The sequence below is a fragment of the Dermacentor andersoni genome, chromosome 2 (assembly GCF_023375885.2).
Source record: "Dermacentor andersoni chromosome 2, qqDerAnde1_hic_scaffold, whole genome shotgun sequence".
Taxonomy (NCBI): domain Eukaryota; kingdom Metazoa; phylum Arthropoda; class Arachnida; order Ixodida; family Ixodidae; genus Dermacentor; species Dermacentor andersoni.
The window spans coordinates 224,081,336-224,108,986 of NC_092815.1; the positions used below are offsets into that span (position 1 = coordinate 224,081,336).

The window sequence follows — 27,651 nt, forward strand, 5'->3', positions numbered from 1 at the left end:
ATAAGGAAAGAGGGAACAGTCTAGAGGAATTTGACATCCCACAAGTAATGCCAGAAGAAGTAAGGAAAGCCTTGGGAGCTATGCAAAAGGGGAAGGCAGCTGGGGAGGATCAGGTTACAGCAGATTTGTTGAAGGATGGTAGGCAGGTTGTTCTAGAATTGGCCACCCTATATACGCAATGCCTCATGACCTCCAGCACACCGGAATCTTGGAAGAACGCCAACATAATCTTAATCCATAAGAAAGGGGACGCCAAAGACTTGAAAAATTATAGACCGATAAGCTTACTGTCAGTTGCCTACAAACTATTTACTAAGGTAATCGCAAATAGAATCAGGAACATCTTAGACTTCTGTCAAGCAAAGGACCAGGCAGGATTCCGTAAAGGCTACTCAACAATAGACCATATTCACACTATCAATCAGGTGATAGAGAAATGTGCGGACTATAACCAACCCTTATATGTAGCTTTCATTTATTACGAGAAAGCATGTGATTCAATCGGAACCTCAGCAGTCACGCAGGCATTACGGAATCAGGGTGTAGACGAGCCCTATGTAAACATACTGAAAGATATCTATAGTGGCTCCACAGCCACCATAGTCCTCCATAAAGAAAGCAACAAAATCCCAATAAAGAAGGGCATCAGGCAGGGAGATACGATCTCTCCAATGCTATTCACAGCGTGTTTACAGGAGGTATTCAGAGACCTGGATTGGGAAGAATTGGGGATAAGAGTTAATGGAGAATACATTAGTAACTTGTGATTCGATGATGATATTGCCTTGATTAGTAACTCAGGGGACCAATTGCAATGCATGCTCACCGACCTGGACAGGCAAATCAGAAGGGTGGACTAAAAATTAATCTGCAGAAAACTAAAATAATGTTTAACAGTCTCGGAAGAGAACAGCAGTTTACGATGGGTAGCGAGGCACTGGAAGTGGTAAGGGAAAACATCTACTTAGGGCAGGTAGTGACCGTGGATCTGAATCATGAGACTGAAATAATCAGAAGAATAAGAATGGGCTGGGGTGCGTTTGGCAGGCATTCTGAAATCATGAACAGCAGGTTGCCACGATTCCTCAAAAGAAAAATGCATAACAGCTGTGTCTTACCAGTACTCACGTACGGGGCAGAAACCTGGAGGCTTACGAAAAGGGTTCTACTTAAATTGAGGACGACGCAACGAGCTATGGAAAGAAAAATGATGGGTGTAACGTTAAGGGATGAGAAGAGAACAGATTGGGTGAGGTAATGAACGCAAGTTAATGACATCTTAGTTGAAATCAAGAAAATGAAATGGGCATGGGCAGGGCACGTAATGAGGAGGGAAGATAACCGGTGGTTAAGGGTTACGGATTGTATTCTAAGGGAAGGGAAACGTAACAGGGGACGGCAGAAAGTTAGGTAGGCGGATGAGATTAAGAAGTTTGCAGGGACAACATAGCCACAATTAGCACATGACCAGGGTAGTTGGAGAAGTATGGGAGAGGCCTTTGCCCTGCAATGGGCATAACCAAGCTGATGATGATGATGATGATGCTCAGTTTATGTATTTCAGTGTGCTAGATTTAAATATACATCCAGTTTTTTTGCAGAGTAAATACCTTCCCAGAAATTAAAGAAATTCAGCTTTATTGCATAATTTGCTTGGAGGTGAGTTATCCACCAAACTATACACGGCATAATAAATATTGACATACGAAAATGATGTGGAACTAACAAAGAGTACAAATAAGCAAGTATGGGGTTCTAACCCAATATTATATCGAATGAGAATGTTGCAAACTTCAGTGAGAGAAATTCATCTAACTGCGAAAAAATAAATTTTTTTTTATTTTCTAATAAATGCAACAAAGTTGTTTCGTAAATTTTTCTTTCTGAAAAAAAAGAAAGAATTACAGTGATAGCGCAAGTAGAAGCAGAGATAATGCACCTTCAATACGGCATCATCATCAAAATTGTGGTTTTGATAAAACAACAAAAAACATTTTACAACTGATATATTGAAAGAAAGTTGGAAAAACGGCCCGGTATAATTCATGGCCGTATGGCCATTGCCCGTCGACGACATACCATGCACTGCGGGTACGTTCACTTCAAAAATATTACATGTTTCCGGGCCCTCAATTTCCTGTGAGCTCCATCCCCACTCAACTTCACCGCAGATCTTGCAAACCACAGTCAGTTTAGTAGTGAGACCGTAATCCTGATCGCTCCACACCAGCTACGCAGAACCACCGCATGTATTGCACGAGAATACGCCAAGAAGATTGTTCACTGCTATAAGCCCGATGACAACGGACGGAGCAGCGGGCTTCGCGGCCGAGATTGTTGCACTATCAGCGGTGGGATCATCAGCAAAACACCCAATCTTTAGCTCCGGGGCCGTTGTAGATGCAATCTTGTCGAGCATGGCTTTCTCATGGGCTCTTATCTTATCCACTTCCTCTCCAGTTACGACAACCGTGTTCAATTCTTACACAAGTGTAACCGGCAGGTGGGTATGCGTGATCCGGCAAAGCTGTTGAGGCATCGACGTTTGGCGGTGGTACAACTTCAGCGGCAAGATGCTGGGTATCCTGTGCCAACTGCAACGACGAAATCACTTTCGGAAGTTTATTGCGTCTTGTACATTTCCGCTTGTAACGATTCATGCACCAAAACTTCCTCGGACCTCCAGCATATCCAACACCACAGTCGCTGGACTAAGACAAAGTGGCGGCTGTTTTCGTCGTTTGAGCGCTCATGGTCCTTGGAGCCAATCATGATTCGCCATCTTGGTCACATGCTCAAACTGGCCAATAATAGTGTGCGCAGTGAATTTCGTTTGCTGTTCTTTTTTCGTTTTTTTTTTTTTTTTTTTTCGTGAACTCAGCACTGGCAACGTTGCCGACCGACGAATAAAGAAAGCCAGAAACATCAGCTTTTGAATGATACCAAAATGGTGCTGGCAGAGCATGTAGTTATATAGTTAAACGCGACAAAAATCAGATGTGATTTGCCCCTAATTTAAAGGGCAATGCTAGCGGATTCACATGTTTAGATCACGATAAAGGAAGAACTATGCTGCATTTTGTAACCAAATTTCAGAGATATAGGCTCAAAAAATCGTCCGGAATACAGAAAATAAAAATTGAAAATTGAAATATTGGGCCTATTTTCGTATCTGCGTGCAGCAACATGTTGGCAAACTTGGGCCGTATGCACAGAAAATCATTTTCGAAAAAACTTTGTTTCATAGCAGTGGACGGCATCGACAGGTGACAGTGATCCTAGATAACACAGTGTGTTTGGCAATGGGCCATGAATGCTCATAGATGCCAATGCGTCTGGTGCTAGTCATGCGATACCAGAGAAATTATCCCCGAAAGTGACCATCCGAGAATGTGTCACATTTTTTTCAGCCACTTGGCGGAACAAGTCACTGAATCTGTAAATTGTCCAATATTTCTAGCTTTAAGCAGTCCTCATCGAGTCTTCATTATCGGTCAGCCACTGCGAATTATCTTGAGGCCGAGCCGTGCATTGTACAATAAAACCTTGTTAATTCGAACTCGGTTAATTTGAAATTCTGGATAATTCGAAGGTTTTCTGCAGTCCCATATTTTTCAGTGTAAATATGACCAGATAATTCGAACCGGTGGCCTACATCATTTCGGTTAATTCGAAGATTCGGAGTGCTATGTGGCAATTCCCGATACCCATTTCACCGCAAACCCGACGAAACGACGGCTATTTGGAGCCGCGAGGCGACGCCACATAGCAATCGCGATTATTTATAGATGAAACGCTCGACCCATAGTACTGCTAGCACAAAAACCAGTCCACAGTACGCCCTGTGCACCGTCAAAATGCACGCCTGCAGAGGAGGAGATGTGCTTCACTGCAACACAGTGGGCATACTGGTTTTTGTCACATGTTCTCGTCCCCCACTCCGCACGCTCCTCTCAGTCGCAGTGTCAGCGCGTGTTCCATGCCACTGCCACTGGCTGCCATTCGCCCATTCTCTCTCCGCGCCTGCGGCGACGTGTGTGCGCACAACGCCGGCCTGCGCCATTTCTTTGTGTGCGGTGGTTAGCGGTGTTGCAGCTAGCGTGGTGTTCCTTTTTTTTTTTTTTCTGAGCTGTGCAGAAGTGCCAGTGAGCGAAGATGCCAAAGTGTAAGACTTTAACGCTGCAGCTTAAGTTGTGCTTGATCCAAGAAACGGGTAAGAACAAGTGTTCCAAGACTGAGTTGGCTGAAAGGCACAGCGTGCCCCTCTCGACGTTGTCCACAGTATTGTAGAACAAGTCGAAGGTACTGGAGGCCTGCAACAAGACATATTCTTCGAATCGGTCGCGAGTGTGGGCTCCCACATACCGAGATGCGGAATCGGCTTTACTTCGCTGGCTGCAGAAAGCAAACACAGCCCGCCAATGGAACGTCACTGGAACGATACTGCGGGAGAAGGCCATTGATGTCTCTCTACAACTTGGGCATGAAGAGTTCAAGTGTAGCAGTGGATGGTACAGCCATTTTAAAGAGCGCAATAATTTGACCTTCGTAGCCGTCTGTGGTGAGAGTGGCATCACAAACGAGAGCATCGTCGACGACTAGCTAGAAGAAACACATGTTGGCTCGATCGCTTAGCGAGTACGGTGCAGATGATGTGTACAACCTTGACGAGGCAGCCCTTTTTTACAAGATGCTGCCCACAAAAACGTTTGCAGCGAAGGACACCGCTGTCAAGGGCCAAAAGCAGGGCAAGGAAAGAATTGTCGTTCTGTTTGGCGCGGACATGTGCGGTAAACACAAGCTGCCGCTGCTCATAGTTGGAAAGAGTGGGAAGCCTCGCTGCCTTAAAAATGCACGGCTGCCGCCAAGGGATGAGCTTATCTACCGGCACAACAGGAAAGCCTGGGCCACAGGTGCAATATTTGAAGATTATTTGGCAGCTTGACCGCAAGTTCATGGCCACAGGCAGGAATGTACTCTTCATTGTTGATAATTGCCTGGCGCATGGTGACATCCCACATCTGAAAGCTATCAGGATGGCATTTCTTCCTCCGAACACCACGTTGATCTCTCAGCCAATGGACCAAGGCGTCATTCAACACACAAGGAAGATTTACCACCACCACCTGCTCAAGCACATGCTTCTTTGTTACAACAATGGCAAGGAGTACTCCATCGACCTCCTCGAGGCCATATGTCTTATTGTGTATGCATGTAAGCAAGTGCAGCCCACTTTGATCATGCGGTGTTTTGAACACGCTGGCTTCTCGAAGGAAAGCACCGTCGATGCTGATGCTGACTATTCATGTGCACTTGATGAAAAAGGAGCCGAGTATTGCGACCGCATCAATGCACTCTGCTCAGAGGATAGTGAATCCGGTGCAGTCAGCTTCGCCGAGTACCTGAACTTTGTAAATGATCAACAAACATGCTACTCAGACTTGGAGAGTGAAGCTACTGCTTATGCCACCATGTGCAATGACAGCGACGACGACGACGCTTACGAGCCCTCCAGAGCACACGCTCTTGGGGAAGTTATCGGATCGCTGAACAATACCTGCAGTTTTGTTGAGTGCCACGGTGAAAATTCTCAAATGCTGCGGGTAGTTGCCCAACTAGAAAGCATGACCCTTGAAGCCTCGAACTACAGGATGCGGCAAACCAGAATCCAGTTATCGCCGAATAAACCTAGTGTATTCCTGCAGCAAAATTTTTTGCTTGGGTTGCATTTTTTGTGTGCGTTCGGTCAATTCGAAAACCTGCTTAATTTGAAGATTTTTTGCAGTCCTGATGACTTCGAATTAACGAGGTTTTACGGTATCTTTGTTGGAAAGGCCTTCAAACACTTTTCAAGCCACCATCCTTCTGTTACGGGTTGCAATGACTGACCGTGGGAGATGCTTTTAGCGTAGGTCAAAGCACTGACATATTTATTATCTTAATCGTGCAAACAAGTCGCCACATTGCTGCCGACTGCATCATTGCCCAGTGGTGCTGGCCAGAAGAATTTGTACCGTAATCAATGTCACCACTTGCTCGTCCATGATTGGTTGAAGATAAAGTTGCTGAAAACCACTGCACTGCAGCGAAAACGTGATAAATTATTATTTGTACAAATTTTTGTTTGCTGTACTATTTGTATTAGCACAAACAGACAGTCACAAATAACACTACAAAACACGGTATGAGCACTTTTTCCTCTGTCCTCTGAGGTTTGCTCTGTGTTATAGGGAAGCGCACACGCGAATCTGTGCGAAAGCTCTCTTTTGGCTCACATATGCCAGTGAGCAGCAATCTGGTCACATCAGTTCAGTTCAGTTTCAGTTTATTCTTTAACTACAATGAATTGGTAAGAGACAATATACAGACAAAAGTCCCAAAGTCAAAGACTGCAACGGGACCCTCAGTGAATAATGTAGAGATGTATTAAAGAGTAAGCTAACTAAAAGAAACAAACACAATCATGAAAATACAACATAGAAAAATAAAATCAACGAAAACAAGTGGTATTATACTTATTATTATTAGATGATGCCTATACTGCATAAAAAAAACTTAATACATACAAATGACAAATGTAGTGTAATGAATGATGCAAACTTAGTTACGTATATGAAACAGGTTAAGGGCATGACTAAATGTATGACAGGATGAAGATTTAATGCTGACAGGTAAACCATTCCACAGTTTTATAGCAGTGAATGGCATCATTTTTCCATAGTTAGAATGAACCATAGGTAGTAGAAAATTGGAGTTATGTGCAAACCTGGTATTATTGTTGTTGATGAGGTGCCTGGAATGAATTCGTACGAGAGCTGTTTAATAAGTAATTTATAAAACAATTATTATATGATAGCTGAACAAGTTCGTTACAACAAGGATGTTATTTTCACGAAGTAGTAGAGTAGCACTTGTGAGAAACCCACTGTTAGTGATAATGCATATTGCTTGGTTTTGTAAGCACTGAATAGACGAGATATGACAGTTATATGTGTTTCCCCAAGAAACAATGTCGTGGTTAATGTGACTGAATGAAGGCAAGGTATAATGCTAATAACGCGTCTTTAGAGAAATAAGTTCTTGATTTGATTAATGCTCTAATACTGAAGGTACACTTTTGCTTAATGAAGGTAATGTGTAGAGAAAACTTAAGGTTAGAATCTAATTTGATGCCCAAAAATGATATACAGTCGGAGACGGGAATGTGATGACCATCTAGAGTTATCTCAGGCAAGCCAGGTAGTATTCTTTGGCTAGGTCGAAAAATCATGAATTGAGATATTAAAGGATTGATAATTAAATGATTGTACGAATACCAAGCAACAATATGGTCAAGCTCATTGTTTAGTTTAAGGATTAAGGTTGTTAAAGAATTGTCACGCATCGAGATAGTAGTATCGTCTGCATATAGTGCACAATGTGCCGAAAGACACGTGGGTAAATAATTAATATAAATAGAGAACAGTAAGGGACCTAATATGGAGGCCTGTGGTACACCTTGGTGAAAGGGCGCCTGAAACAGTTCGGACAAATTTTGTAGACGCGTAGGGTACAGCTTAAGTACAACATTCGCACCACAATTAAAGTGAACCGTTACGTATTAATGGAGCTACAAGCGATTAGAAGTTACCCTCCTCCCTAGCCATGCTTTTCCTCCTCAACTCGTTCGCCGAGCGAGCGGGGCTAAGCTCCGCCTTCACTGGTTCTGCATCACGATGCGGCGTCACATCGTCCACTTTCGGTTGTTTTGGAGCCCGCCCGCGTGAGACCTCTCCGCTAGCCGCTTGGCCGTCGACCCCAAGCGACAGCTATCGAAGCAGCGTGCGTTGCGAGCATTCTGTCGTAGCGCCGAACGTGTGTGGTATTCCGGTAACCACAGGCAAGCTGGTCATTTCGGCGAATGACTGAAGGCATAAACTCAAGCTGATGAAGGAACTTTAGCGTAGACGTACGTGAGCGGCCTGATCGGTCGCACGGTCCAGACACTTGTTGGCGCAGCGCTTAACCAGCCAAACAAAGTGTTAAACATTTTAAACATATATAAAAACGTGTTGATGATTACACTCCTGCGAAAAATGCACACCAGCAGCAAAGAAGAATACACTTCGTTGCTGCTACTGTGTATGGTTGAGCTCTGTGCCACCAGGTGGCTGCACCATGCAGACCATTCACATTTGCCCTTCTGCTCATCTCATGGCTTATCCCATTACGGCACAGTCTAGCGGCCAGACCCTGTCCTCTTGCGCTTGCATTTGCCCTAATACCGGACTCTCGAAACGCTATGCGTTAGTAAACTTCCGGTGTAAAGTGACAACCACAAACGCGCAAATCCTGGGGCCGATTGGATAGCGGCAGTCTGATGCGCAGCAGCCAGTTCGCTCGTACGCTGCCTTGCAGAGGGACACGATGTCGCAGCTTGACATATTGCCAGTCGCTACGTTTGCAGTCCACAAGGCAACAAAGTCGAATTATAGTGCTCGCAAAAAGACTGAGACCGACTCTGACTGCGGAGCTCTCTTCAAAATGGAGTACGTTGTAACACAAGCAGACGACACTTGCTGTATGCCGGAAGTGCTTAAGTGTACTGAAAAATGTTCCTTGTGCATTCTCTTTATGTTACTTTCTTTTTATAAGAACAAATTAACTAACATTCCAACTATTACGAAGATCATTTGTTTACTAGAAAGTTGAAAAAATTATCGATCACGCGCCCTGGTCAGCCAGTCGGATAGCTCACCCCACTGACGTCATATGGGTGATTTCGGTCATATGGGTCGGGGTGGCTTAAAATTCCACCGAGCAGTGTGCTGCGATCGGCAGCGATTTGCATTTTTAAAACCTTATAATAAATTACACGCTTTACGCGGAGCACTTAGATGTGTCAATTAATGATCAGAAGGACCTACTCTAACGACTCAGTACGTTTGTAGAAAATCGTCAAAAGCGTTTCAGGGTCCCTTTAATAATAACTTCAGTATCAGAATAAGCACCTCAAAAAAAAAAACTTTGTTCGCTATCATGTAGGTAACATTTTAGGAGGTTTAGTACTGGACCGGTCATTCCCAGGGCTTCTAGCTTAGTAAAAAGTATATTATGATTAATTGTATCAAAAGCTTTAGTGAAGTCCAAGAGTACCAAACCAACGAAGTTACCCGTATCAGTCGAATTACGAATGTAGTCAGTTAGAGATATTAAAGCTAAGTTAGTCGAACTGCCAGTGCGAAAACCTAATTGAGAGGATTGCGTGAAATTAAATTTTTTAAAGTAATTGTTTAGGCGCTTACAAAATAACTTCTCAACCACTTTACTAATCGACGACAGAATAGAAATAGGACAATAGTTAAACACCGCCATTTTATCACCTTTCTTATGTACAGGAATAATCTTAGCCCTTTTAAGCGAAGTGGGAAAAATACTACATTTTAAAATATTATTAATTATAATACAAAGTGTATCAGAAATAGGCGGCGCAACAAGTTTTAGACGAAATAAAGAAATGTTATCTAAGCCAGGGCTAGTATTCTTTAGAACTAATACCATGGAATATACCTCATCTGCAGTTATGGGAAAGAGAAAAAAATAAAGATTGCAGTGATAAATGGGATAAGTAGTAGTCGTATGACGACTTCTGTATATATTATAGAAGTAGTCGCTCAAACTACTTGCTACGCTAGAAGAATCAGTATGAGTTTTATTGTTGTATTTTATTTTATCAGTAGTATTACCGGACTTAGGTAAGTTCATGTACGCATTAAGAAGTTGTCATTGTTTTTTTGGAATTGTTCTTGTGTTTTGTAAATTCATGGTCGTAATACTGTTGTTTAGACTGCTTTAGCAAGTTATTCAGAATGTTGCAATAATTTTTATAGCATGCTGCTAAGCGTACAGTAAAAGGTTTCTTTTTAGTATTTTTGTATAGGTTTTCTTTTTTTCTCATACTAGTCAGTAAACCTCTCGTTACCCAAGGGTTACTGGGAAACTTAAAATGTTTCTTGCATCTGACAGTAGTAGTGTTAGCGTGAACGGCCTGTAAAAAGATGGAACAAAATTTTTCAAGAGCTTCATCGGGATCGTGCAGGGAGTTAATTACAGACCAATCAGTAGTTGTTATAGTGCTAACAAAGCTATCTCGGTCAAAATTGGAGGAAAAGTAGCAAGGTTCGGACTGAGGTATTTTGGCCTGAAAGGAGACGAATATCGGGAAATGGTCTGTGATCTGAGTATCTGTGACACCAGAGTTTGGAGTTGGCGCGATGTTAGTTAGAGCATGGTGAAGAAGCGTGTTGGTGCCATGAGTAGAACACTTAGTAGGAGAGATAATTAATGATTCCAGTCCGAAACCAGCAAGACAGTCTGTATAAGCTGTTACACTTCCATTGTTGACATCAAGTAAGTTGATGTTAATATCACTGACAATTAGGACTTGCTTATGTTCAAGAGAATTTTGTTTTTCTTTCAAATCTATGCAGAGTTCACCCAGAAAATTGGAAATAGATGAAGAAGGGGAGCGGTATACACAACCAAGAATAAAACTGTTACGATTATGAGAATTCAGCTGTAAGTCAGTTTCAATGCATACCGATTCACAGTGATTTACATTAAGAAAAAGATCAAGCCTACGCTTATATTTTATATGAGGTGAAACAAATATGGCGGAACCACCGTATTGATCCGAAATACGATGGTGGTATTCTGCTTGGTATGAACGAAAATCGTATAAATTGCTATCAGCATTGTCAAGCCATGTTTCCGAAATGCAAATAAATGAAAACGAATGATTAAGTGAGTCAGTAAATGCAGAAGTGGTATCATGGTTCTTGCGCAAACTTCGTGCATTGATATGAAGAATAGAGATATTAGAAGATGTGAGCAATGGTTTGACTTTGGCTGGTGATAGCAAAGGCATGATGAAAAGTATTCAGGGACGTGCGTGCAATCAGTTCGCAGGACACGAAATGTAGTAATAAGCTACGCCTGCGCAAAGATGCTAAAATCAGCCGAGTTTATTTGGAAGACCCTCCTATCATTTGATTTACGGACTTTAATCTGGCAATTTTCAGTCCATAATAATTGCCAGCTGTTCTCTTTTTTCAGTGCAAGGGCCTTGCTGAATAAACGTTTGTTGTCAATTGTGAGGTGTTCGTTAATGTAAATGGGATTATCAGTGCTACCAAAAAAGCCAATCTGGGAGCATCGCAGACGAGTTTTGTGACCCTTGCAAAGAAATTCATTCTTCTTGATACGTGAACAAAAATGAACAATGATGTTCCTGTCCAACACCTTGCTGGCCACACGATGAACTACGTCAATGTCTCCAGAAGAAATTAGACACTCAATTGCATCGGCAACCTTCTTCAATATCGCAGAGCATTCCTCTCCTTGTGATGATGGAATGCCTTTAATTTCGATGTTATTCATTCTGCTGTACTGTTCCAAGTCTGCGATTCTCTTGGTTAATGCTTGATTCTGAGAAGTTAACGCTTTGTTAGTAGTTACCAGTTCACTGAATGTCGCTTTGAATGTGTCACACTGTTCGCTCATGAAGCGCACGCTTTCAGCTTGAGAAGCAAGGTTGCCAATTCCCTGGTCTTCAAGCCTCTTCCCAGTCTAGGCAGCCAGACTGTCGACAAGTGCATCAAGCTTATCGTTAAGCAGCGATTCCAGATGGTCAATTTCTTTAGCGAGGTGGGCATCGCAGAAAACGGACCAAAAACAAGAGACACACTTGTAAGCAGCAGCCGCAACAATAGCATAGGACGCAGTGAAAAGAATGAAAACTAACTTGCAGCAAAAATATTGGATGGTTAGACTGTGTCCTGTTTCGTTGCAGCCGCTGCTCAGTTGTGAAGCCGGTGCCAGAATGGTCCCCTATATATAGATGCCTCTCCAGCTGAGCAAGCGCAGGCGCCGTAGTCCAGGGAAGCGCAGTCAGCCTGCTGAGTATGCGCAGTATACTCTGCTAGGTAGCTGGCAGGATGAGGCCGTCTGCTGCGTCAGTGGGGAGGCACGGAGATACGGCCTGCAGCAAAGATATTGGACAGTTAGACTGCGTCCTGTTTCGTTGCAGCCGCTGCTCAGTAGTGAAGCCGGTGCCAGAATGGTCCCCTATATCTAGATGCCTCTCCAGCTGAGCAAGCGCAGGCGCCGTAGCCCAGGGAAGCGCAGTCAGCCTGCTGAGTATGCGCAGTATACTCTGCTAGGTAGCTGGCAGGATGAGGCCGTCTGCTGTGTCAGAGGGGAGGCACGGAGATACGGCCTGCAGCAAAGATATTGGACAGTTAGACTGCGTCCTGTTTCGTTGCAGCCGCTGCTCAGTAGTGAAGCCGGTGCCAGAATGGTCCCCTATATATAGATGCCTCTCCAGCTGAGCAAGCGCAGGCGCCGTAGTCCAGGGAAGCGCAGTCAGCCTGCTGAGTATGCGCAGTATACTCTGCTAGGTAGCTGGCAGGATGAGGCCGTCTGCTGCGTCAGTGGGGAGGCACGGAGATACGGCCTGCAGCAAAGATATTGGACAGTTAGACTGCGTCCTGTTTCGTTGCAGCCGCTGCTCAGTAGTGAAGCCGGTGCCAGAATGGTCCCCTATATCTAGATGCCTCTCCAGCTGAGCAAGCGCAGGCGCCGTAGCCCAGGGAAGCGCAGTCAGCCTGCTGAGTATGCGCAGTATACTCTGCTAGGTAGCTGGCAGGATGAGGCCGTCTGCTGTGTCAGAGGGGAGGCACGGAGATACGGCCTGCAGCAAAGATATTGGACAGTTAGACTGCGTCCTGTTTCGTTGCAGCCGCTGCTCAGTAGTGAAGCCGGTGCCAGAATGGTCCCCTATATATAGATGCCTCTCCAGCTGAGCAAGCGCAGGCGCCGTAGTCCAGGGAAGCGCAGTCAGCCTGCTGAGTATGCGCAGTATACTCTGCTAGGTAGCTGGCAGGATGAGGCCGTCTGCTGCGTCAGTGGGGAGGCACGGAGATACGGCCTGCAGCAAAGATATTGGACAGTTAGACTGCGTCCTGTTTCGTTGCAGCCGCTGCTCAGTAGTGAAGCCGGTGCCAGAATGGTCCCCTATATCTAGATGCCTCTCCAGCTGAGCAAGCGCAGGCGCCGTAGCCCAGGGAAGCGCAGTCAGCCTGCTGAGTATGCGCAGTATACTCTGCTAGGTAGCTGGCAGGATGAGGCCGTCTGCTGTGTCAGAGGGGAGGCACGGAGATACGGCCTGCAGCAAAGATATTGGACAGTTAGACTGCGTCCTGTTTCGTTGCAGCCGCTGCTCAGTTGTGAAGCCGGTGCCAGAATGGTCCCCTATATATAGATGCCTCTCCAGCTGAGCAAGCGCAGGCGCCGTAGTCCAGGGAAGCGCAGTCAGCCTGCTGAGTATGTGCAGTATACTCTGCTAGGTAGCTGGCAGGATGAGGCCGTCTGCTGCGTCAGAGGGGAGGCACGGAGATACGGCCTGCAGCAAAGATATTGGACGGTTAGACTGCGTCCTGTTTCGTTGCAGCCGCTGCTCAGTAGTGAAGCCGGTGCCAGAATGGTCCCCTATATATATATGCCTCTCCAGCTGAGCAAGCGCAGGCGCCGTAGTCCAGGAAAGCGCAGTCAGCCTGCTGAGTATGCGCAGTATACTCTGCTAGGTAGCTGGCAGGATGAGGCCGTCTGCTGCGTCAGAGGGGAGGCACGGAGATGCGGCCTGCAGCAAAGATATTGGACGGTTAGACTGCGTCCTGTTTCGTTGCAGCCGCTGCTCAGTAGTGAAGCCGGTGCCAGAATGGTCCCCTATATATAGATGCCTCTCCAGCTGAGCAAGCGCAGGCGCCGTAGTCCAGGGAAGCGCAGTCAGCCTGCTGAGTATGCGCAGTATACTCTGCTAGGTAGCTGGCAGGATGAGGCCGTCTGCTGCGTCAGAGGGGAGGCACGGAGATACGGCCTGCAGCAAAGATATTGGACAGTTAGACTGCGTCCTGTTTCGTTGCAGCCGCTGCTCAGTAGTGAAGCCGGTGCCAGAATGGTCCCCTATATCTAGATGCCTCTCCAGCTGAGCAAGCGCAGGCGCCGTAGTCCAGGGAAGCGCAGTCAGCCTGCTGAGTATGCGCAGTATACTCTGCTAGGTAGCTGGCAGGATGAGGCCGTCTGCTGTGTCAGTGGGGAGGCACGGAGATACAGCCTGCAGCAAAGATATTGGACAGTTAGACTGCGTCCTGTTTCGTTGCAGCCGCTGCTCAGTAGTGAAGCCGGTGCCAGAATGGTCCCCTATATCTAGATGCCTCTCCAGCTGAGCAAGCGCAGGCGCCGTAGCCCAGGGAAGCGCAGTCAGCCTGCTGAGTATGCGCAGTATACTCTGCTAGGTAGCTGGCAGGATGAGGCCGTCTGCTGTGTCAGAGGGGAGGCACGGAGATACAGCCTGCAGCAAAGATATTGGACAGTTAGACTGCGTCCTGTTTCGTTGCAGCCGCTGCTCAGTAGTGAAGCCGGTACCTGAATGGTCCCCTATATATAGATGCCTCTCCAGCTGAGCAAGCGCAGGCGCCGTAGTCCAGGGAAGCGCAGTCAGCCTGCTGAGTATGCGCAGTATACTCTGCTAGGTAGCTGGCAGGATGAGGCCGTCTGCTGCGTCAGAGGGGAGGCACGGAGATACGGCCTGCAGCAAAGATATTGGACAGTTAGGCTGCGTCCTGTTTCGTTGCAGCCGCTGCTCAGTAGTGAAGCCGGTACCTGAATGGTCCCCTATATATAGATGCCTCTCCAGCTGAGCAAGCGCAGGCGCCGTAGTCCAGGGAAGCGCAGTCAGCCTGCTGAGTATGCGCAGTATACTCTGCTAGGTAGCTGGCAGGATGAGGCCGTCTGCTGCGTCAGAGGGGAGGCACGGAGATACGGCCTGCAGCAAAGATATTGGACAGTTAGACTGCGTCCTGTTTCGTTGCAGCCGCTGCTCCAATCGTTTCGCATGTGCAGTACAATTGTTAGTGTTGGTAAAGCAGTGCAAGTTTCTACACTCGGTGCATCATTGTTGCTGCACCCTTTTCATTGTTCGCGTTGCTGTTTTGAACTGCCTGTGCACACTATAACATTGCAAAGTCCCAAGTTGCTCGACTGGTCATTATCATCAGGGGAGCTCATTAACTGTGGCCTTCCCTTCGAAAATGTAAACAAAATACTGTGGCGTGGTTGCACTTGGTTTGTTACCATGGTAACAGCAACACCATCACACCAGAGTCTGTGAACATGGAATGGGCAACCACGGAGCGCAATGTAGGTGCTTCAAGCTCTTACCATTGACAGCAAGGCGTTATGTCAGTATGTAAAAAAAAATGGGGGCCGCACAAAATTCAAGTTGAGGGCATGTATTTTATTCTATATTTATTTTTTTGTATTGAAATTTCTATACTGACTGAACAACTTTGTACTGCATACCCATAGCTGCCATCTTGTTACATTCTCCAACCGTCCCAAAAATGGTGGCGTGAAAAGTGTTTGAGGGCACCTTTAACAGTGTGCTCGCATGACGCATTTCCCGGGTACTATGTATTTTTCTTGCATTCCCGTGGAAAATATACTAGAAGGGTACTACTGTAGTTTTGTATTTTCCAGCTTATACCACAGCACAACACAGATGATAGACAGTGCCCAAACTGCCTCAGCAAAACAAGTTCCACTGCAGCTTTTGCTGGTAAAGAAAGTCCCTGTAACAGCAGCTTCAATTTCAAATGGTTCCTCTTGTGATTGGCTTTTAGCAAATCAATGCCTCTAAGAAAATATATGAGCTTGAGCTCACCAGACATGCTTTTCGCGTGCATAGTTCTTTGGGTACAAGCAAAGGCAATATGGAAAACAAGCAATATTTAAAAATTGAACCGTGATACCAACCACTTCTCATGCCAAGGGACGGAAAAAGTATTTTAAAGGAAAAATTTTCATGCACTTAAATGCATTTATGCAATGAAAGCACGAGTGCTGCAGCAGCTTTTTGCCGCAATGGCGAGGGTGACCAATCATGAAGTGCTGGACACCAATAGCTTTACGGGAGATTGTGCATGCCAAGAGAGGCATGGGATAAGTTGTCACGAAATAAAATGGGGCTGCCCAAGTTCAATCACACCACTGTTGCAACAATGCAGACCAGAGAGCAGCACCCGTGCTGCCGTCGGTGCGACCGCCTGGGGCCAGGCTACGGTGGTCGCTTTTCGCAGCTCCCCATTCTAGCCACCTAGCCACGAACGGAAAAATGAAGTACCTACATGCTTCATTTTTCAAGTACCTTCAAGTACCTACATTAGAATCTTTTTTTTTTTTCCAGTTTTCTGGTTGAGGAAATGCCTGGACTTTTACACGTGAAAATGAAACATTGAAGCATAATTTTGCAATTCGAAGTGCAATTGTACCACCCTCACTGCACTCGATATGTTTTCCCCATTGCTGCTACAGTCGCAGCGGGGCTGCAGTATACATAAATAAGTAGCAGCATGGCCAAGCAAACTTTTCACTTACTTGGTGACGTTTGCTATGTTTGTGTTCTTTTACGTTGAGGCTCTTCTATGGAACGCCAGTAGAGCCTGTTGGTGGTGCCGTGCAGGTGCGCAGTGCCTTTGCCAAGATCGTGGTGTTCCTGGCGCACGCCTCTGCGAGGGACGGCCCTTACACGCCACTCTGCCCTCCCATCTCGAGTGAGTCACTTTATGCACTGTCGTTCCTGGTCACAAATCTCCTCTCGGCTCATGACCACATTGCGAGAATTCAAAGCAGGTGCTCTCTGCACATGTGGGCTAGTTCTTAGATACACGTAATAGTTCTGCGGAAACCCGTAAGGTGGAGAGAAGCAATTAATGAAGAGAAAATCAAACATCCACCCATTTATAGCAAATGCTGCAAAGGAAAACGACAACGATGGCATGACGATGGCAGTGTGACTACAAGGTGATGCAGTTGCTAGAATAATGCCGATAGTATGACGACGAATTATTTTAAAAGATTCATAGGATAAACTACCTTTATTGAGTTGATTACAGATAGCTTAATGTCAGAGATCACATTAGGATTTACTGTTGTGACGTAATGAAAGGCAGAGGATCTGGTAAAATTATTCACAAGTAATTCCTGCACTTGACATATGCAAGAAATTTATAGAGTCTGTTTCAAAGAAAGGTGAGCATAGCTTCTTTATAATACAGTAAAACCTCATTATAACGAAGTTAAATGGGGGGTCGTACTTACTTCATTATAACCATTAGTTCGTTATAGCCACTATCCATTTCTATCCACAGTTAGCAAGCAAGAAAGCAGCCTGCCACACGATAGCAGCAGCCTGCCACACAAAAAAGAAAACGGCCGTTGCACGGAAAAAAAACAAGCTAAAAAGACAGCAAGGAATTGCTACTTTGTTCACGCCACACAGCTCATCACTGGTCGATCAACAGCACACCAGCTCAGCTGACGGCTCACTTCACAGAAAACAAGTCCTTGATAGATTTTTGCCACATCTTCTTCAGGCGAATGATGCCTTTCTCAGCTGCAACCGCTATTTCGAGTCCATCCTCGCCGTCATCGTGAGTGCCAAAGAAGCGGCGCAGCAGGTCTGCCGCATCCAGCGCTTGTGCGGGTGTTGGTACGTCGGGTTTGCCAATATTAAGCTCCGGGCTGTCGTCCACACATTCGTCACTGTCCTCATTAAGCACCCCCGTCACCACGTCAGCATCGGCACTGACATGCATGCAGAAGGTGTCGCAGTCAGGCACAACACCAGCGTCAAGGAAAGTGCCCCACAAGGCTAGGGCATGGTCGAGATATTCCGAGATATTCGCTATAACCACCGCTGCTGACGCCAAATGAGGCATGCCGGAAGCAATTGGCGATCGTGCTTGCTGGTACAGCCATCCAAGCAGCCTATAGCATTTCGATCGCCATGTACAAGTCGATCGCAGACTCGCGCTTCATGCTCATATTGAACAGAATCCGGTCAATCACACACTTGTGGTAGCCTGACTTAGAGTTCATGATAGCTACTTGGTTGAGGGGTTGCACAACTGCAGTGCAGTTTGGCGGCAAGAAGCATAACTCGATATTTTTGAACGCAGCGGCAGTGTGGTGAGCCGCGCAATTGTCCAGTATGAGGCATATCTTCCAGTTCAGCTTGCCCAGCTGCTCGTCCCACTCCCGCAGCCATTGTGCAAAAATTTCTCTCATCATCCAAGCCTTATGGTTGGACACATAACTCACTTGGAGCTTTCGCATGCCTTTGAAGCATCGTGATGACACTTTTCCCGACCACGAAGGCCGGCACCTTTTCCGACCCATCATGTTGACACAAAGCAACACGGTTACACAAACCTTTCTCTGCTAACCGTCCTGGCAGCATTCACCTTTGAGGGCCAAAGTTTTTTTGCGGTATGGTCACCACCACGGATTAGTTTTTTGCTCTCGTGTGGTCACCACCACGGATTAGATGAGGGGGGGAAGGGGTACATGCAGTGGAGAACAGCGGCAGCTATGCTTTTCGGCTTGGGCAGCAGCATATCATCGAGATCAGCCGCCACCGAGCCGGTGCTCTGATTGCCGCCATACAACGGTGGCATTGGAGGAGGAGCGAAGAGGGCAAGTCTCGCGCCGTGCACAAGAGATGGCGCCAGCAACCCGCGTAGCTAGAGCAGCACGCTGGCCCCAGCTACAGTGCTGGCTATGGCAAGGCACGATGGCGCCGCGTAACACTGGAACGGGCGCCAAAGAGCTGCGCTCTAAAAGAAGGTTCGTGACACCCATTGCGAGAAAATTTTAGCTTCATTAAAACAAGGTTTTCAATAGATGGGTATCTATTGGAACTTCAAGGGGAGTCACGATTGCTTCGTTATATCCATTAGTTTGTTACATCCCGTTTTGTTATAACGAGGTTTTACTGTATTGTTTAACGTGTAGGTGAGTTGAAAGCTTGCAAAAGCAATTCCAATGCTTTAAAACGTGCTGCACCGCAAGCCTTGTGTCATGGAACTTTTTTCAAACTGCAACACTACCTTTTCTGCATGGTACGGCGGCAGCATAACAATGGTGCGAAACATACATACACAGTGAAACTGTATGCGTATTTCTCTTTTTGAACTCGTGACATATTCACAGGCAACTTGTAAGAGTTAAAATGAGTGGTAATCGTTCTGTCGTCGAAAGTTCGTGGTTTCCAGTTTCTAAAATGTACAGAAGCAAACTTAACAATGTATACAATGAAACTTTTATGAACTTTACAAACTCTACAATGTGACCTAATGTGAAAGATCTGTGCGGTTTGCTACTGCATGGAAAAAGGCAATAGGGAAGCTATTACCCACTATTTTAGAGAGCAGCGGGCTACATGCACCAAGATTTTTCACTTTCAGGTAGTCAGCTTTTGGATCCAGGGGACCGATCAAAGCCTTGTGACATCACTGTCACTGTGTTCGCAAAAATCGTCAACTGTGCAAGTAATTTGTCAACACACAACGTCGTCCCAGTCAACCGTAGAGTAGCAGATGAACAGGTCACAGAAGCGACATCAATGGTCGACAGTTGAATGAGAGTAAGAGCAGGCAACTCCCATAGAAGTCGGTTATCTGTGTAGATCTGGAGTTCCAGTAGGTTGTGTTGTAAACAACCTAGGAAGCGCTACGTCATGAGTTCGCGCTGCCGTCGAGGCGGGCGCTGCAAGCAAGTTTCATGTGTGGGAGATTCCTCCGTACTCTTGGGACAAAGGAACGACAACACATTAGTGCAAACAATCACAAGGGCATTTATTGCGCCTTTCATAGATCGATGCCTGCTAGCCGAGTTGCTATCCCCAAAACATGCCGATGGGCGCGCGACAAATCTAGAAGTCTGACTCACCGCGACGACCGCATAGCGAGCGAATATGTTCGCCCCATGCTGGATCCCAACGCCTGGTCGTTCGCGTGTACAGTCACGCCAACGGTGGCGCGTTCCAAGGCGGCCACGCGAGACGGTCTCGCCGAAGCATGCATCGGCACACGCGCGGCACGGCACGTCCGTCCCGCTCGCTGTCTCGAATCCAAGAGACCAAGCGCCTTCCTTTCGGCGCCCAAGTAACCTCACCTGTCGGCGGCGTTAGCAGTGCAACACTCGCGCCATCTCTCGCACTGCGCTCCAACCACATCGACTGCCGCGGGCACCACTCCGGCCACGCGGCGAAGCCGCACCACAGGAGGCGCGCTATGCGGGAAAAACATCAGGGGACGCGCGAGAGTCGCGCATCCCCACACATGCTGCTGAGGGCAGCGGAAAAATCCGCTAAAATTTTCAGCTAAACCCTTCTCAGTCAGCTAAAATTTGTTTCTTCTACGAAATAACTCGGAGTAAAGTGACCTCGAAAGTGTCATGTTATAAAACGTTATGCGCAATAGTAAATCATTGGCGTGATTTTGACTCGCAGCCACCGCTGCAATCGTCTCTGCAAAACGGCTCGCCTGGCTAACGTGTTTTTTCATTGCTACCAACGGGGGCAGGTAAACTAACGGTATTATAACTTGTGAGTGACATAAATGTGCAGACGTTGTGTTGACGAATATAGGGGCTTTATTACATGCTGCAGACTGATCACAAGGGCCGTCAGCCTCGGATTGGGCAGCCAGAGAGCTAGGCCTATACTGTTTCCCATCAATCGTCAGCTTGCCTGGCTTGCTCAATCACTACCGTTGATGTCAATAAGCGGGAGAAGTGGTCCGAGTTCCTGTGCACCGCTGGACGCTTAGAATGGACCTTGCTGAAGAGTGGCCAGATTGGCTCATTTCATTTTGAGCGTGCCTGGTATAAACAAAACCTGCCAAGCTTAAAGCAGTCCTATGATCTTCCACCAAGACTATGTACTCCCAAGCCTGATGCAGTGCCGACTTTTACCCAGCCTTGCATTCTGCTCTGGAGGCACCCTCAACGAATGGTTCGTGCTACTTGTAGCGGTGCATACACATATTGGTAGCTGTCGCTGGCCGCACTTTCCGAGTCACTGCTTTGTAGTGTATCCATTCAAAAGTGATTGGCCACGTCTAATACGGCAGTGACTCCTGCCTGCAGGAAACAGTCATGGCTGGAGGACAAAAACGAGGACAACGATGATAATGAGGAAATTGCGTAGCACGTGCAGGCATAGCAGACAAACTTCTTGGAAAAAACGTACTAACCAGGAAAACATACGCTCCAAAGTGACTAAAAACATTTGACAGACTCAACTATTGTTGACATCTACCTAATGTGAAGCATCGCACGAATCGTTGCAGCACAAGACTCTGACGTGCGTCGAGGTGGTGGTGCTCTGGCAGCCTCAGACACATTTTACTGTTTTCCTATTGCGTGGTGTTTTAAAAGGGCGATGGGAAACCGAGGCAAAATCGAGCTGGTGGGCGAAGCCAGATCTCGCCGCAGCGAAACGGGATGCCCACATCACGCCTGCAGCAGGGAATGGCGGCGTACTTGAATTATTGCCTACTAAAAACGTGCAGTACGCTACCAATGGCATTATGCACCATGCGCTGTAAAACAGATAGGTGAAGATGCTTATCGCAGTAGGTTTGGTGCCGATAGCTGTGAATGCAGCGTGCGACAACCCGGGCAGAGAAGCTAGTACATGAATACGAAACTTTGCGCACCGTTGCTTTCACATGAGACGGGTGGCTATTCGTGTAGCCGATCCGCACACACCTCGCGCCTTTTCTTGTTCACATGGAATCTAGCGCCCGGAAATCACAGTCTACAGGAGGGAACGGTGGCAATAGACGAAGATACTTATCGCAATAGGATTGGCAATGATAGCTGTGGATGCCGCATGCGGAGATTTGCTAGTACCGAAATGAGAAACTAAGTGCGCACCTGCATTCTCACGCGAGACGGGCGAGTGAGTATTGTGATGAAGCTGCCATAGTGCGCAGCTATATACTGCTCTCGATCGTTCGCGCCTCGTGCATTTTCTCATTTACATAGGATCTAGCAGCCAGAAAACGTATCATATGATCGCAGTTTAGGGACATACTGAACGTTATCATACGATTGCAGTTTGGCGACGTACTCATCATTGGTGCCGAAAAATTTTTTTTTCTGGGAACATATTGTCACGTGGTAGTGACGCTGAAGAAATCAAAAGGTGAATGGCGAAACTAGCGCTTTATTGGGTGAACTAGTGCCCACAATAGCGGCGAACACGATTGGCGGTCGTCAAAATCTGATCAGCGGGTCAAGCACGTCGGCTTTTATACATCAGTTGTCGAATGTTATACCCATTAGTTCATTATATCTATTATCCATTATATCCATTAAAGGTAAGATGAAACACTTTTCGAAAAAAAATGAATTCCCTGTGGCATTGTACAGTTTTTAGTCCATTGAACACGAGTATCTAGTTTAAATAGGACGGAAACAAATGCAAGCGGCCGTTTTTTTGCAAGACGCGCACCAGCGCCTCGGGGCATCGCGCGAACGCCGCTGTTGCCCGTGATTGGTCGGAATCGCTGTGACGTTATTCACGGGGATCACCAGTCGGCGCCGCCGTTTCAGAGCGTAGCACACTGTTCTGGTCTGGCTTCACATATGAGTTATAAGCATTATGGAACGTTCTCGTTGTCTCGGACAGCTTGTATTTTCGCCTTACATGATCGAACCGACAGCCAATACAGAAAACGATGGTGGCAACGACGATGTTGAGTGTGCCAACAACGAGAACGATGTGTGCAGCTTCTCGCGCATTGGAAATATTAGCTGGTACGTATGTTTTTTCATGTAGCTGCACGTTGCAATGACAGGAGAAAAAATGCGCTATAGTGTCACTGGGAACTTGCTCCTGGAAGAATGTCGAAGCACTAGCTTCTCATTAGATTGTAAACACGGGTGCAATTCCGCGATGTCAAGCACCTTGCCGCTGCTTGTCTAAAGTTCGGTGGTTTTTGCGTGTTGATACACGATCACGAACATAAGTACCGCATTTCAAAGCGCACACATACAGTTCTGCGAGGTACAGTTATGGAAGTTGCTTATCATACACATCCAGGTCGAGATGGCCAGGGGGATTATATGTGCAATATTGAGACTATGGTTCGACGAGTTTGCGACTGTGGCTCAATCAAGAATCAGTATGCGTGCTGCATGCTAGTGTTGACATACAGATATTAGGCAGTTTTTGCACCGCCGTGTGGTAAACACGGTAACTTTACGGTAACTGCAACCGTACGTCGAATGTCGCTGGGCAAGCCTAGCAACAACGCGTTTCTGCATTGGTCGTAAGGCTATCCAGCTATGCGAAAACTGTGTCACCAGACGTTCATGGCTGCAAATATTCGCATTTCTCGAGTGCGTCAATGTGGGCTCCGGAACACCGGATTGGAATACCAATTGCCCGCATCGGTGCCAAGCTCCGATGATAATCACTGTCGCGAAAATGGTCCGAGCACAGCACAGTTGATTTCGTCGGCACAAAATTCTCTCTCCTCACCGCACAGACCCACTGCACTGCAAGCTTCTTGTCCTTTGGGAACATGTGCAACACCACATCGTCTCGCCCGCCTGTGTTCGTACAGCTGAATGCTGCACAGAACAAGGGCATGTTGGGCGCCCTTGGCTGTGGCACTCACGCAGCACAGAAAGGAAGCACAGTTCACGAAAATCGCAAAAAAAAGCAAAAGTCAGCAACGGCAGATGTCTCGTAGCGTCGTTTAGTAAAGCGCAGGACGGAAAGAAACACACCAGCACCTGCCAGCACGCCGGCACACTCCCCGGGAATGACGTCAATCTCGCTGGTTCTCTCCTCCGGCTGCCTCCTCACCCTCTTTATGTCATAGTCGATATTTGGCCACCACACAGCTTCTTTCCAATGCCTTCGTGCGTACCACTCCTGAATGTCCCTCATGCAATTCATCTAGGACAAATTGACAAAATTTTTGTGGTACCACAATACCAATGCCTCCTTTACTAGATGCCCGCCGCGTCACTCGCTTTCCCATTGTAGCGGTGGTTCCCTTAGTTCAGCGTAAATTCCGTGAGGCGGTGCTCGTTGCCTTTTCAACTTTTAGCGGCGGCCAAATGCTTCTGCCGGCGCATTTGTAGAGCCGATATACGCGGGCGTCTGTTAGCGAGCGTTCTCGCGGGCCTCCGAGACGGTGACAGATGCCATGGTAATCTCAGAGGCTGCAGCATGTGATCTAAGTTGCAGACGTTTGCCATTAGAGGCGCTCGTTGCCTTTTCGCGGAAGCAAGAAAAGGGAGAGGGCAAGGAACCGAGTTTACCGGACAACGCGGCATGCATCTAGTAAAGGAGGCATTGACAATACGTATTCCGAGCATGACACAACCTTGATATAAGGAAAGCTCTAGTGTCCTGTAGAAAGATGGTTTCAGGTTTGTAGACACGTTAGTCAGCCAGCCTAAAAAAATGTGCTGTACCACTTGACAAAAAGAAACTGGATCACATGCAATTTCTTCTGCGATTTCTTTACTGCAGACAGGCATGCTGTCCAAACACAAAAGCAAAAATTTTCTTTGGCCCCAATCATGTCAGGCTGCTGAAGTGGAAGGTGTGATAAGCAATCAGCGTCCACATTTTGAGCTGAACGTCGATACTGCAAGGAAAAAGAATATGCAGAAAGTGCCCAGTGCTGGAGCCTGGTAGCTGCTGTCGCGGGAATGCCTGTTTTAGGGCCAATTATCATCTCAACTGGCTTATGGTTTCTGAGCAACTTAAAATTGTGTGCGGAAATGTAGTAATGAAACTTCTTGACACCAAAAACAGGTGCAAATGCTTCTTTCTCGAGTAGGCTTGTTCAGCCTTTGTCAGCATGCATGAAGCATAAGCTATTGGGTGAACCTGCCGATGTGAAATGTGCAACAGAACCAAACCTATTCTATAGACAAAAGCATCACACGACAGCTGCACAGACCAACTGGGGTTGTAATGAGTCAAAATAGTAGACGTTACCATTTTCTTTACATGTACCAACATACTTTGACAAGCCGCGTTTCGTTCCCCAGCTTTGGTCTTGCATAAAAGTTTGTTCAAGGGAGAAAGTATGGATGACAGATTCGGAACTAACTTTCCATAGTAATTTATGAGTCCTAGAAGCGACTGCAGTTGCTGCTTATCTGTCGGAGTCGGTGCATTTGTGATTGCGACCAGCTTTTCATCTGTCGGCCGAGCACCGTCCTTCATGATCACATGGCCCAAGTATTGCAGTTCATCGCAAAAGAAATTGCGCTTCGAAATATTTAGGAGGAATCCAAGTTCTGATAGCAGTTTCAGCACTGATGCAAGGTTAAGCAAATGTTCTGCTTCCGTGCGCCTCGTAATCACTATGTCATCGAGATAACAAGTTACTCTGTTCAGTGCTTTCAGGGCTGAAGTATTGTGGGAGCCGATGATATGCCAAACAGTAGGCGGTTGACCAAAAATAAACCTTTGTGCATGTTCAGCATAAGGTATTGCTTGGACTTGTCATTCATTTCGATTGCTGATACACTCTGCTCAGGTCCATCTTCGAAAACTGTTTTCCACCTGAAAGTGTGACAAGTAGCTCGTCTGCTTTTGGTAGGGGACACTTTTCATTCTCGAGTATTGGGTTTAGCGTGACTTTATAGTAACCGCACAGTCTGAATTGTCGCATTTGTCCACTGGCAGGACAGGCATAGCATACGGGCTTGTTGTAACGGATTTAATTATCCCTAGCTCTTGTAGCTTGGACAATTTGCGTTCAACAGCAGTTTTTAGTGCGAAAGGCATGCTTCTAGCTTTGAAAAATTTAGGCCTCACCTCAACCTTGAAGAGAGTAGCCTTATCACCTTTCTTGTGCCGAGTTCATCCTTGAACAGGTCTTGATATAGCGACTTAGCAAGGACTGGAGCTCAGGTGCTTTCTTGGAGCTACCTGTCTGCCCCAGCTCCTTGTGGTGAAGACCTTGGATTTGTGTCCAAACCAGCCGGAGGTGCTGCAGCCAATTGCGACACAGCAGTGGCTCACTGTCCTGGTGCAGCACATACAATGGCAGGCACTGACGCTGGGCGTTGCACGTAACTACCACAAAGGCTACTCCACAGAGCTTCGCAGCTTCATTCGTGTAGGTTCGTAAGACGTGGCCTGGGAAATGGAGCACTTGGAAAAAGCAAACGGAACTGTGAAACAGACATGACTGACACTGCGGCTCCTGTATCAAGTTCCATGTTCACTGGTACATTGTTAATAGTGACCTCGACCATGATTGGTTTTCCTCATGCTTCTGCAGCGAGTTTCATGCTTTGCAAGTTGCTGGGTGGGAGTGCCAAGGTACTAACATGTCGCTTATTTTAACCTGTCGATTCTTTAAACTGCCTGCTTCGGCAAGCACGCTTGATGTGGCCCTTTCTGTTGCAGTGAAAGCATTTGGCATTCACAGGGTTCCTAAAAAGTTCTCGACAAAAATTCTGGAGATATCTCAGCAGTAGGAAAGATAAAATTGAAGAAATTGTAAAAGACAACGTAAAGTTAACAAAGTCTGCTGACATTGCCGAACATTTTAATTACTTCTTTCAATCTGTGTTTGCTAATAATACAAACATGAATACAGACGAGCATTTACCCTATATTACACGTTACCCAATGGAAAATCTGGAAATCAAAAAAAAAGGGGTGTTCAAATTGCTGCTGAATTTCGATGGAAAAAAGATCTAGTGGACCTGACAGAACTTGTCCTGAATTTCTGAAACGCTATGCTCAATGGATTTCCTACTACTTTATGATAATTTTCGAGAAATCATTACATTCGCATTCTCTACCCACAGACTGGCGCAGGGCTGTAGTTATACCAGTGTACAAAGGTGGTGATCGGACACTTGTAAATAATTACCATCCCATTTCACTCACATGTATCAGTTGTAAACATCTAGAACACATCATTGCAAAACATATTTTACAATTTCTAGAATTGAATACTTTACTCATCCCAGCATGGCTTCCGTACTGGACTATCTACCATTACACAATTAATTGAAGTAGTTCATGATCTCGCTGCAGCCTTAGATGAGAAGCACCAGATTAACGTCATTTGTATAGATTTTGCGAAAGCCTTTGATAAAGTTCTGCATAATAAGCTGATCTTTCAACTGAGAGAAATAGGTGTCGATGAAAGATTAGTGCTATGGATAAAAGAATATTTAAGTGATCGTAAACAGACCGTAAGTTTAGATGGCAGCCTGTCGAGTCCACTCCAAGTGCTTTCAGGTGTTCTTCAGGGGGTCGGTCTTGGGCCCGCTGTTATTTCTTATGTATATAAATGATATCTCCTCTGTTGTTGAAGAACTGGTAAAAATGAAGCTTTTTGCAGATGATTGCCTAATTTATTCTACCATAACCAATGTTCAGGATCAACTCAGGATTAGCCGTTGTTTAGAAAATTTCAGCCGATGGTGTAAATTATGGGGTATGAATATAAACTACATTAAATCAACATACACACATATGACTAGGAAAGTAAACGTTCTGCCTTTTAACTATTACATCGATGGTAATTTGTTAGTTCGCGCTAACCAGTTTAAATATTTAGGTGTTACAGTCACGCATAATCTGACATGGCATACGCACATAGAAAATGTGTGCTCGAAGGCGAATCAGAGACTAGGTTTCTTAAGGCATAAACTAAGTCAAGCTTCGCGAGATGTAAAGCTGATAGCTTATAAAACTTTTGTTAGACC

At 46.2% G+C, this 27,651-nt stretch overlaps 1 protein-coding gene across 8 annotated transcripts in view; it reads left to right on the forward strand.

The window, feature by feature from the left end:
• faf (ubiquitin carboxyl-terminal hydrolase-like faf) overlaps nucleotides 1-27,651 on the forward strand; it is a 607,534-nt gene that overhangs the window by 532,644 nt on the left and 47,239 nt on the right. For all 8 annotated transcript variants that reach the window (XM_072286629.1, XM_072286626.1, XM_072286628.1 and 5 more), the window contains one exon: nucleotides 16,559-16,649. In XM_072286629.1, the coding sequence (XP_072142730.1) occupies nucleotides 16,559-16,649 (91 nt within the window). The remainder of the gene's footprint in view (nucleotides 1-16,558; nucleotides 16,650-27,651) is intronic.